This window comes from Stegostoma tigrinum, chromosome 26, assembly GCF_030684315.1.
Source record: "Stegostoma tigrinum isolate sSteTig4 chromosome 26, sSteTig4.hap1, whole genome shotgun sequence".
Classification (NCBI taxonomy): Eukaryota; Metazoa; Chordata; class Chondrichthyes; order Orectolobiformes; family Stegostomatidae; genus Stegostoma; species Stegostoma tigrinum.
The window spans coordinates 46,172,987-46,185,903 of record NC_081379.1 but is presented as its reverse complement, the minus strand read 5'-3'; the positions used below and the strand labels follow the sequence as shown (position 1 = coordinate 46,185,903).

At 46.9% G+C, this 12,917-nt stretch overlaps 1 protein-coding gene across 1 annotated transcript in view; it reads right to left on the bottom strand.

Moving 5' to 3' along the window:
* The window catches only part of slc5a1 (solute carrier family 5 member 1), an 82,744-nt gene that overhangs the window by 4,347 nt on the left and 65,480 nt on the right, over positions 1–12,917 (bottom strand). The window contains exons 9-13 of the mRNA XM_048556689.2: positions 12,362–12,497; positions 7,759–7,866; positions 6,269–6,419; positions 3,405–3,573; positions 1–202 (exon numbers count right to left, since the gene is read on the bottom strand). The exon at positions 1–202 is cut by the window's left edge and continues 14 nt beyond it. Coding sequence (XP_048412646.1) covers positions 1–202; positions 3,405–3,573; positions 6,269–6,419; positions 7,759–7,866; positions 12,362–12,497 — 766 coding nt within the window. The remainder of the gene's footprint in view (positions 203–3,404; positions 3,574–6,268; positions 6,420–7,758; positions 7,867–12,361; positions 12,498–12,917) is intronic.

Below are 12,917 nucleotides of genomic sequence, written 5' to 3'. Positions count from 1 at the left end.
TTGGCTTGGTCAGGAAGGACACGATGAGCACCACCAGGTTGGTGGCTACAAAGAGGATGATGGCGAAGTATAGATAGTGGACACCACAGATAATCTTGGGGCATTTGCTCGGGATCACACAGCTGCCCGTTCCGTACACAAACTCCGTGATCATTCGGGACAGGCCAGTGGCGAGGCCGAACATCAAACCCCAAAATGCCCCCTAGAATGAGAAGATCACTTTAATACATAATAGGGAGAGCTGCCAATCAGCTGCCTATTTCACACAATATGCAGGTCTGTAATCGTATCAGGAGTATGCACTGGAGTTTTTACTTCAATAATATCGACGGTAATGTTTGGCCTGAATTCTATTCTCTGCCTGATCCCCTGTTTCCATTAGAGATCAAAAACCAATCAGTCTCTGTCCTGAAGACACCCCATAACTGAAGAGTGAACTCTGTTTCCTCTTCCACAGATGCTGCCAGACCTGCTGAGCTTTTCTGGCAACTTCTGTTTTTGTTACAATCCTCTGAATGTTGGAACGCATTTCCACCCTCGGTCCGATAGAGCTGGCCCCTTATTCTAGCCGATGCCTTGTAGTTGTAGGGTCCCCACTCACAATGGAACACACTTCTCGCATTTACCCTGTCACACCCTCTCAGATCTCCATCTGTTTCAATTGAATCATTTCTGCCTCTACCATGGGGCTGATAGTGCTACACCTCCCCGACAGGCAGCAGGAAGGCTGGAAGACGGTGGGATGTGAGTAGAGCTTTAAACAGAGGGTAAATGTCTTTACAGTGCTGCTTGTGGGCTAAGGGAACAGGAGACCCCCTCCCCCATTAAGGTACCAATTTTCTTTTGTTTTAGCAATATTGGGCCCTCAGGCCCCAATCAAAAGACGGTGACGGGATGAGGGGGATGGAAAGCAGCCCCGGTGACCCCACCCCACCCCACCTTAGTGGCGGCTTCCCGATGTGCTCTTGCTGTTTTCCCGGATGTTCCCAACTTGTCAGTGGGGCCAACTTTTCCAGTGGCGATGATGTGAGGAAAACGAAGGCACACTGCGCAATTAGGACTTCACAGTCCATGGGCAAACCCGATCTCTAGCGCTGTGTCATTTATACCTCTCAATAGATTGTCCAATTCGCACTGAAACATTAACTCTGGGTGTGCAGGTTAGTTGCTCGTGATCGGACTCAGTGGAAAAACAAAACATGATCTAGTCTTTACAACATATTTAGATAGCTCCATGAACAATACAATGCAGAAGTATTGAAAGGGACAGATGGGATAGATGTGGCTGAGATGTTTCCTCCAACTGGGGAGTCTAGAACCATGGTAGCTCTCCATTTCAAAACGAGGGTGAAATCACTTGGGACTGGGATGAGCAGGGTGTTTTCTCTTCACTCAGACAATTGTAAATCTTTCAATTCTCTGCCCCAAAGAGATGTGGAAATTCAATCATGGAGTATGTTTATATTAGTGATGGGCAGATGTCCGAGTACTAAGACCAAAACCGAAATCCAGTGACATAAAGGATGTAAGGATAATGGAGGAAAATTGCTTTCGCATAACTGATTTTATGGAGAGAACTGCCAGAGGAAGTGATGGAGGCTGGCACAATTACAACATTTAAAAGGCACCTGGATAGGTACATGAATAGGAACGGTTTAGAGGGACATGGGCCAAACGCTGGCAAATGGGATTAGATTAATTTAGGATATCTGGTCAGCCTGGACAAGTTGGACCAAAGGGTCTGAATAGCTTACTCTTGCTCCTACGCTTTTCAGGAGCATCATCAAATAAAATTTAACAGCAAGTCACATAATAAGATATTAAGTCAGGTGACCAGAAACTTGGTAATTGAACCTACAGCACTGAAACAGACCCTTCGGTCCAACCAGTCCATGCTGAATGTAATCCCAAACCAAACTAGTCCCACCCGCTGCACTTAGACTGTATCCCTCCAAACCTTTCCTATTCATGTACCTATCCAAATGTCTTTGAAATGTTGTAACTGCAAATGCAAACATCACTTTCTCTGAAAATTTATTCCATATATAAAAATTTCTCCTCATGTCCTTTCTAAATTTTTCTCCTCTCACCTTAAAAATATGCCCTGTGACCTTGAAGTGCCCTGCCTGAGGGCAAAGACACCCACCATTCACCTTATCTATGCCCCTCATGATTTTATACACCTCCATAAGGTCACCCCTCAACCTCCTAGCCTCCAGTGAAAAAAGTCCCAGCCTTTCCAGCCCCCCTTTATAACTCAAACCCTGCAGTCCCACCAACATCCCAGTAAATCTCTTCTGAACCCAAAGGGATGTTTTTAAAGAGGAAAGTGAGGTAGAGAAGAAGGCAGGTGTATGGATTAAATTCCAGGGCTTCTGGCCTTCGTACTTAAAGGAAGCTAGCGAGGTCAGCCTGCAATGAGTGTGAGCCAGTGTGAATCAGTGAGCACAGAATAGGATGGGACTGGTCACAGACAACGCAGAGCTGGTTTAACCTAACAGTGTCGCCCTATGCTTCACTTCCGGAAGAGATGTTTCTACAGTGATCGGGCGCCAGAGTGAAACTCTGAACTGGACCAGTTAAAAGAAAAGTTGCTGAAATCAGGTGGACGGGAAAGGGGTTGAGGATGACCAAAGAGAATCAGTCAGAATGTTATGTTGAGATTGTCCAGGGCGTTGGTGAGACCTGTTCTGGAACACTGTGCCCAGTTCTGGTCCTCCCTGCAATGGGAAGGACAGTCTTAAACTGGAGAGGGTTCAAAAAAAGGTTGATAGCAATGTCCTCTGATGAAGGGTCTAGGCCCGAAACGTCAGCTTTTGTGCTCCCGAGATGCTGCTTGGCCTGCTGTGTTCATCCAGCCTCACATTTTATTATCTTGGAATTCTCCAGCATCTGCAGTTCCCATTATCTTTGATAGCAATGTTGCTGTGAGTGGAGGGTTTGAGATATAAAAGTAGGCTGGGATGTTTTTCACTGGCAAGTAGGAGGTTGAAGGGTGATCATATAGAAGTTGGTAAAAATCACGAGGGACACAGGTAGGGTGAATAGCAAAGATCTTTTCCCCAGGGTGCAGAAGTTCGAAACTATGCAACATATTTTTAAGGTGAGAGGAGAGAGGTTTAAGAAAGGACTTGAGGGGCACCTTTTTTTACAGAGAGGGTTGTCCATGTGTGCAATGAACTTCCAGAGGAAGTGGTGGATGCAGGCATAGTTACAACATTTAAAAGACATTTGGACAAGTAGATGAATAGGAGAGGTTTGAAGGGATATGGGCCAGCGTCAGGCACGTAGTTTCAGATTAGTGTCGATGTGGATGGTTTGGACCGAACGGTCTGTTTCTGTGCTGTATGGTTCTATGAGATGCGGAGACCATGTGATGCAAATAAAAGTCAGCAGGAGCCTACTTGCTCATTCACACGCTTGACAAAGATGGCCAGCAGGAAGACGGAGGCTATAGGGGGACCCAAGTAGCTGGTAATTGATTGGATGTAGTCAAAGAGCTGTCCACTCTGTGCTGTTTGTACGATCGGAATCCAGGCAATACTGATCCCAATCAGAACCAAGGTGAAGACCCTGAGGATGCAAAAGGAACAGATGGTAAGGAATGAAAATAACACCAGGTTCTTCCACATCCGTTGCACCACCAAAATGAGCAGAATGGTTGTAAACTGCCCTACGATGTGAACTGAGTTCCCCATAACTGCTCCGGTTTCACATCACTCACGTCTGAAACAACTGAGCAATGCAGATACCTATCAGAACTCCACAGGCCAATGGAATACATCAATATTACTGACTGGAGTTAAGAGGATGGTCAGTTAATATGATCCTTGTCAGGAACACACGGCAGGGTTATTAAGCTACATGAATTAGAGGCTGTGAGTTTTAAATTAGACATCCACTTCTGTGCAGAGAGTTCACTGGGAGTTCACTCCCTCCATCGGAGTTAGCTTTATGGCTGAGTGAGTAATCTCACTTCTCACTAAGATCTCAGCTCATGACATTTTTTTTTCGTGTTTTCAGCGACGAGGGCTAAGGCAGATGAAGGCATGGTCTTCGAAGCCAGAGGAATGAATGCCAAGAATGCTCAAGGGGCCAGAGTCGGAGATGTTGGGGATTTGTGGAGCTGGGGAAGGTGACAGAGATAGGAGGGGATGGTGGGTTTGAAGGAAAAGATAGCACCATAGAGTCATACAGAATGGAAACAGGCCCTTCAGTCCAACTCATCCATGCCAACCAGATATCCTAAATTAATCTAGTCCCATTCTTCAGCACTTGGCCCACATCCTTCTAAACCCTTCCTATTCATATAACCATCCAGATAACCATTTAAATGCTGAAATTGTAGCAGCCCCCACCACTTCCTCTGGCAGCTCATTCCATACACACACCACCCTCTGTGTGAAAAAGTTATCCGTTACATCCCTTTTAAATCTTACCCCCCACCCCCATTAAACCTATGCTCTCTAGCTTTGGACTCCCTCTACGCTGGGGAAAAAGACCTTGAGTATTCACACTCTCCATGCCCCTCATGATTTTATAAACCTCTATAAGGACAGCTCTCAGCCTCCGAGGCTGCATGGATAAAAACCCCAGCTCATCCAGCCTCTCCCTATAGCTCAAACCTTCCAATCCCAGCAACATCTTTGTAAATCTTTTCTGTGCCATTTCAGGTTTAACAACACCAGAGAGACCAGAATTGAGCGCAGTATTCCAAAAGTGACCTCACTAATGCTCTGTACAGCCGCAACATGACTTCCCAATTCCCATACTCAATTCGCTGGCAGATGACGTCAAGTGTACTGAACACTTTCTTCACACAGAAGAGGATTTTAAAATCCTATTATTGCTTAACGCTGAGCCAGTTAGGATCAGAGAGCATGGGTGTGGTGGGTGCATGGAACTTGCTTTGAGTTAAGTCCAGGATTTGTTGTTTCTAAGTGATTGTATGTTAAGAGTGGGGAACATGGGGAGATGTCATGTTGAAAGTAATTGAGTCTGGATGTAGCAAAGACCTAGATGAGGGTTTTAGCAGTTGATGAGCTGAGGCAGGGGTTGTTGGGGTGACATTCCTGAGATGGAATACGATGGTCTTAGCGATGACACACATCTGGGATTGGCAACCTATCCTGGAGTCAAGTATAATATAGACTTCAGTGTGCATTGAGCGGCACGGTGGCTCAGCGGTTAGCACTGCAGCCTCACGGTGCCAGGGACCCGGGTTCGATTCCAGCCTCGGGCGACTGTCTGTGTGGAGCTTGCACATTCTCCCCGTGTCTGTGTGGGTTTCCTCCGGGTGCTCCGGTTTCCTTCCACAGTCCAAAGATGTGCAGGTTAGGCTGACTGGCCATGCTAAATTACCCTTAGTGTTCAGGGGTGTGTGGTCTATAAGGGGATGGGTTTGGGTGGCACGGTCCAAGGGTCAGTGTGGGCTTGTTGGGCCGAAGGGCCTGTTTCCACACTGTAGGGAATCTAATCTAATCTAATCGTTGGCAGGAGGTGGAAGTAAATGAAGAAGGGAAAGAAATGTATAAAAAAGAGCAGAAACAGAAACAGAGTGATGGGCTCAGGTGCTGAAGAACAGCTAGGATGCCCATGGCCGTGGATTCAGGGCAAGCCTGCTTTTACCAGGTATTTGTGTAACTGCCAACATTCACCAGGAATGTGGTCCCTCCTATGTTCACCAACCGCTTTAACGGAGGATTCATTCAGATATAAATCTCACTAAGTTGCTGTCAGTTTTCAAATGCCACATTGAAAAACCTCAATGATCTGGGCAGTGTCACAGAACCCCTACAGGGTGGAAACAGGCCGAGTTCCCCGAGTCCGCACCAATCCTCAGAAAAGCAACCCACCCAGACCCACCTGCAACCCTAAAACCCTGCATTTCCCATGGCTAACCCCACCCAGCCTGTATGTCCTTGGGCAATTTAGCATGGCCAATCCACCCTAACCTGCACATCTTTGGACTGTGGGGGGAGATCAGAGGAAGCCCACACAGATGATGTGTAAATCCACACCTGAGGGTGGAATCAAACCCGGGTCCCTGACACTGTGAGGCAGCAGTGCTAACCACTGAGCCACCGTGCCACTCCAAATGATTAATGGGGCCATTAGATGGCATCACCTGAGGTTATGGTTTCTGCTGCTTGCAGAAAAGGGCAACACAACATTTTGTACCTACAGTCCTTCTTTAGACAATGTCGTCTGCTGGGGGTTGAACGTACGGTTATTTTAAGGAGAATGTTTGGAGGAGCGTTGTTCCTACCTTCCCGCTAACATAAGTTCCTTTTCTGAAGCTTTGGGCCTGATCTTGGTCCAGATGTCCATGGTGAAGAGTGTGCTGGCACTGTTAAAGATGGACGTCAGGGAGCTCATCAAAGATGCCAACATGACGGACAGCATCAAGCCACGCAGGCCTAACAGAAAACAAGACATAGCTCAGACCGCAATCTAGCATAATTGTACAGACCTTTTACGGTAGTATCCGCTGTTACTCGATTCTCCCTGTCCTAATGAAGGTAAACTCCAGCAAACAGCTCCAGTTGCTGGTATATTTTTATATTTCCTGGCTGGCCTCCTGTCCAAGGAGCTGGTAGCATCGTGGGAATGTCACTGCACCAGGATCCCTAAGGGCAGCCCCTCAGGGGAAAGGGTTCAAGTCCCACTGCAGGATTTAAAACCAACCAATTACTTCAACTGAGGCACAAAAGCCAAAATCAGTAATTATGACCAGGAAGGCACCACTGATGTTTAAAAAATGCACCTGTCCAAACATGTGACTCTGTAAACATTGAATATAAGAGCAGGCCATTCGGCCTTTCAACCTTGCTCTACTATCATCCAACTCCATTGCTTGATCTTGCTTTCTCCCTTGTTACCTGTGGCCCCTTCAGCCTGCTCTAACTCCTTCCTGAAAATATTCAATGTTTTGGTCTCAATTCTGTGGCAGGGGGAGGTGACGGTGATGGCCCAGTAGTACTATCACTGGACTGTTCATCCAGAGACCCAGGTGATGCTCTCAGGACCTGGGTTTAAATCCTGCCACAGTAGACGGTGGAATTTGAATCCAGGGTAAATCTGGACCTAAGAGTCTAACAATGACCATGAATCCATTGTCAATTGCCAGGAAAAGCTCATCTGGTCCACTGATGACCTTTAGGGAAGGAAACCGCCATCCTTACCTGTATAAGGAGTGTAGGGAGGACTTGCCCTCACCATCAGGGTAGAGGTCACTGTACACACAAGCCATGATCTTATTAACTGCCAGGGTAGGCTTGAAAGGCCAAATGGCCTACTCCTGCTCCTGCTCCTATTTAATCATAGAATCCCTACCGTGTGGAAACAGGCCCTTTGGCCCCAACAAGTCCATTGCTTGATAGCCTCAGAGCATCCTACTCAGGCCCATCCCCTAAAACCTGCCTAATCTACACACCCCTGAACACTACAGGCAATTTAGCACAGCCAATCCACCGAGCCTGCATATCTTTGGACTGTGGGAGGAAACCGGAGCACCCGGAGGAAATCCACGCAGACATGGGGAGAACATGCAAACTGCACGGAGGAAGTACCCCGAGGGCGGTATCGAACCCACATCCCTGGCACCGTGAGTCAGCAGTGCTAACGACTGAGCCACCGTGCCACCCCTAGTTTCTTATGCTGACCCACGCAAGCCAGTTTTAGACCCAGTTAGCAAATCCCACACGTGTATCTTTTCCATGTTAGTTTTACATTGGGTCTTTACAGACTGGGACTCACCCATTGGCATCAGCTTCACTACCAGCCTGGGGTAGGCTATGTTGGAGCATCCAACCTCTGCATCACAATACTTTTTGCAAAGACTGGGCACAATACAAGCTACGATATCTGGAACAAATTGAGATCATGAGAATGTCAATGAGCTTTTAGCGCTGTGATCAAGACAAACAGGGCCTGTCATAAACCCAAGATGTTACATCGAACGTAGAACATTACAGCACAGTACAGGCCCTTTGGCCCTCGATGTTGTGCCGACCTGTCATACCAATCTCAAGCCCATCTAACCTACACTATTCCATGTACGTCCATATGCTTATCCAATGACGACTTAAATGTACCTAAAGTTGGCGAATCTACTACCGTTGCAGGCAAAGCGTTCCATTCCCTCACTACTCTCTGAGTAAAGAAACTTCCTCTGACATCTGTCCTATATCTTTCACCCCTCAATTTAAAGCTATGCCCCCTCATGCTCGCCGTCACCATCCTAGGAAAAAGGGTCTCCCTATCCACCCTATCTAACCCTCTGATTATTTTATATGTTTCAATTAAGCCACATCTCAACCTTCTTCTCTCGGATGAAAACAGCCTCAAGTCCCTCAGCCTTTCCTCGTAAGACCTTCCCTCCATACCAGGCAACATCCTAGTAAATCTCCTCTGCACCCTTTCCAAAGCTTCCACATCCTTCCTATAATGCGGTGACCAGAACTGTACACAATACTCCAAGTGCGGCCGCACCAGAGTTTTGTACAGCTGCAGCATAACCTCTTGGTTCCGGAACTCGATCCCTCTATTAATAAAAGCTAAAACACTGTATGCCTTCTTAACAGCCTTTAACCTGGGTGGCAACTTTCAAGGATCTGTGTACATGGACACCGAGATCTCTCTGCACATCTACGCTACTAAGAATCTTACCATTAGCCCAGTACTTTGCCTTCCGGTTACTCCTACCAAAGTGCATCACCTCACACTTGTCTGCATTAAACTCCATTTGTCACCTCTCAGCCCAGCTCTGCAGCTTATCTACGTCTCTCTGCAACCTACAGCATCCTTCGTCACTATCCACAACTCCACCGACCTTAGTGTCGTCTGCAAATTTACTAATCCATCCTTCTACGCCCTCATCCAGGTCATTTATAAAAATGACAAACAGCAGTGGACCCAACACCGACCCTTGCGGTACACCACTAGTAACTGGTCTCCGGGATGAACATTTCCCATCAACCACCACCTTCTGTCTTCTTTCAGCAAACCAATTTCCGATCCAAACTGCTATATCTCCCACAATTCCATTCCTCCGCATTTTGTACAATAGCCTACTGTGGGGAACCTTATCGAACACCTTGCTGAAATCCATATACACCACATCAACTGGTTTACTCTCATCTACCTGTTTGGTCACCTTCTCAAAGAACTCAGTAAGGTTTGTGAGGCACGACCTTCCCTTCACAAAATTGTGCTGACTATCCCTAATCAATTTATTCTTTTCTAGATGATTATAAATCCTATCCCTTATAACCTTTTCCAACACTTTACCAACAACTGAGGTAAGGCTCACTGGTCTATAATTACCAGGGTTGTCTCTACTCCCTTCTTGAACAGGGGAACCACATTTGCTATCCTCCAGTCTTCTGGCACTATTCCTGTAGACAATGACAAGTTAAAGATCAATGCCAAAGGCTCGGCAATCTCCTCCCTGGGTTCCCAGAGGATCCTAGGATAAATCCCATCCGGCCCAGGGGACTTATCTATCTTCACCCTCTGTAGGGTTTCTAATACCTCTTCCTTGTGAACCTCATTACCACTTAGTCTAGTAGCCTGTATCTCAATATTCTCCTCGACAACATTGTCGTTTTCTAGAATGAATACTGTCGAACAGCCCATTAATGGTATGCTTCTTCGGAATCGTTATTGTAATCGCATGACTGCACAGCGAGATCCTGCAAACAGCCATCTGAGGAAGAGTGGGTGATTTGTTTCTGAGAAGTTGAGTTGAGATGTTGGACAGGATGAAAGGGAAGACTATCTCCTGGTCATCGAGCTGTACCAAGGGTTCTGTAATATCCAGCTGAGAGAGGAGGCAGTACTACACCTGAGAGTGCTGCCCTCTGCCAGGCTCATGGTTCAGCTGTGATCGTAGAGTGATAATGTATTGCTTTTCCACAAGGCCAGAGGGCAGACCACAATGACAAGGGTGACATCTATGTCGGGTGACCTGTGCACCAGGAGGCCGTGACTGAATGTTCCGGATCCATCCAACCAGAGTTAGCATAGAGCAACAACATTGACAGTGCCACACTGAACTACGGCAGAAAAATATACCGTTAGGACTGAACTGAGGAGAAATGATTTCACTCGGGCTATAAATCTTGTTTCTTAACCCAAGGAGATGCGGATACTCCACATTGAATCTTTTGAAAACTGGGATAGATAGGATCAGAGGAGTGGATAAGAAAGGTGTATCACAGCCCATCATCGGCTATGATCTTATTGAAACCCTGGGCCAAGACCTATCTCTTTCTGGCCAAGTTCAAGTTGCATTGAGTTTTTGGCGGGATTGTCTCCACAAGGGCCAGCAAGATTTGCCACTGTATCTCACCAAACGTACTTCATTAATGGCCTACCTCATCCCCAAGTATCCCTGGTATCCTATTCCTATCTCACCTTAGCGCATGCTGTCCCCAGAACAACTCAGCAACATCCACTGTAAGGGCCCATCTGTTACACCCACACCATCTTTAAAAAGGTGCATGTGTGCCTGGATGGGCACTGGCATTCTGAAACTGCCCTGCTCAGTCATGGATGGAATCTGAATGTTTTGGAGAAGGGCTTCATGGTGCCGTAATTCTCCTACCAGGGGCTCAGCAGAACTGGTTGAAGGCCTAGTGCAATGGAGAGGACCATTCCCAGAGGACCAGCAGTGGAGATCATGGCAACAGATCCTGGCATCATGGTCCAAGATCATTGTGCCACCCCTCACTCAGTATCTCTGCACCCACCTCCCACTAAAGTTTGTGCTCTGCCATTCTCATGATTGCTCAGGAACACCACCACCTCCAAGTTCCTGTCCGAGCCACTCACCATCCTGACTCGGAAATATATCTCGGTTCCTTCACTGTCGCTGGGTCACAAACCTGGAGTTCCCTCCCCAATGGCATTGTGGGTCAACCCACAGCAGGAGGACTGCAGCGGTTCAAGAATGCAGCTCACCGCCACCTTCTCAAGGGGCAACTAGGGACGGGCAATAAATGGTAGCCCAGCCACTGGTGTCCATGTGTGAGTTTAAAAAAAGTCTTGCCAGAAAAACAGTCAGTGTTGTGGGACTTTAGCTAAACATTTCTGAAGATCCAAGTACACCACTCCCACTGGTTCTCCCTCATCTTTTCTGCTAGTGATACATAGAACACGGAACATTACAGCACAGTACAGGCCCTTCAGCCTTCGATGTTGTGCCGGCCTGTCACACCAATCCGAAGCCCATCTACCCCTACACTAATCCATGTACGTCCTCAAAAGACTCCAGTGGGTTTGTAAAACACAATTTCTCTTTCATAAATTCATGTTTGAATTTGTGTAAGATCATTCCTATGTGAGATCACAAGGTGTACAGCAGGCCAAGCAGCATCTTAGGAGCACGAAAGCTGATGTTTCAGGCCTAGACCCTTCTTTAGAAATGGGGGAGGGGAAGGGGGGGTTCGGAAATAAATAGGGAGAGAGGGGGAGGCGGATAGAAGATGGGTAAAGGAGAAGATAGGTGGAGAGGAGACAGACCGGTCAAAGAGGCGGGGATGGAGCCAGTAAAGGTGAGTGTAGGTGGGGAGTTAGGGAGGAGAGCGCAACAATGTGCCCCTGGACTGACCTATCTCCTCCCTAGCTCCCTACCTACATTCACCTTTACTGGCTCCATCCCCGCCTCGTTGACCTGTTTGTCTCCTCTCCACCTATCTTCTCCTCTATCCATCTTCTATCCGCCTCCCTCTCTCTCCCTATTTATTTCAGATCCCCCTCCTCTCCCCTACTTCTGAAGAAGGGTCTAGGTCGAATTAACAGCCTTCCTGCTCCTATGATGTAGCTTGGCCTGCTGTGTTCATCCAGCTCCACACCTTGTTATCACAGATTCTCCAGCATCTGCAGTTCCTACTGTCTCTGGTACTTCCTACGTATGCTGTTATCACATCCCCAATAACATACTCCAGCATTTTGCCTTCTACTGCTTTTAGTATAAGCGCTCTTCTGTATAAAAAAGAAAAGAAAACAAAGGAATTACAGAGTTCCATTCACCATCCTCCAATCTGCTGGGACTATGCTAGAATTTGTAGTTATTTAAAAGATGGAAACTAACACATCCACAATTTCCATTGGGAACCGCCTTTAGTGCCCTGGAATGTTGATTATTAGGACCTTGGGAGTTATTAGTTTTCAGTCTCATTAATTTCTCCAGCACTATTTTTCTTGGTTAATACTAATTTCTTTCAATTTGGGTGGTAGGACAATGTGACCGGTCTACTGCTGCTCCTTGTCCTTGTGAAAGAGAGCGGGAAATTAGGTGGGAAGCTTGACGTTATCTCATAGAGCCTCCTTGAAGAATTCCATGATAATCCCTTACCTGTGTACAGAATCCGGCTGATCATTCCCGGGAAGACCATGAGGTACATGGGCAATAGTTTGAGGTAGCCACAGAGGATACAGCCAGCCTTGACGTGACTCATGTTCTTGGCAGAGAGACAACGTTGAACGATGACCTGAGATGTAACAGATAGGAGCATGTTACTGCTGGAGCAGAGATCTTGGTGTTAAATCTTGTAAGAAGCCTCCTTTTTTGGGATCATGATTGGTTTGTTTTTGGACCATTCATACACCAACTGAACCCTCAATAATGGGTTCTTGTTGAGCCGTTGGGTTGACTGCAGGGATAGAATGATTGACGAGGATTTTGGATTCATCATCTGCTCCCACCAACCAAAACCAGCCATCACTCATTGTACAACCATTCTGTTGAACTCTCAAGACTTTTTTCCTTGTTATAAAACATGTTGCTGGTTAGGCCAGCGTTTATTGCCCCGAGTCACCATGTTACAGCTGGTCTGGAATCAGATCGAGTAAGTTGGCAGATTTCCTTCCCTTTGTGGTCTGGAGGAGTTTCCTAATGATCGAGTATCACT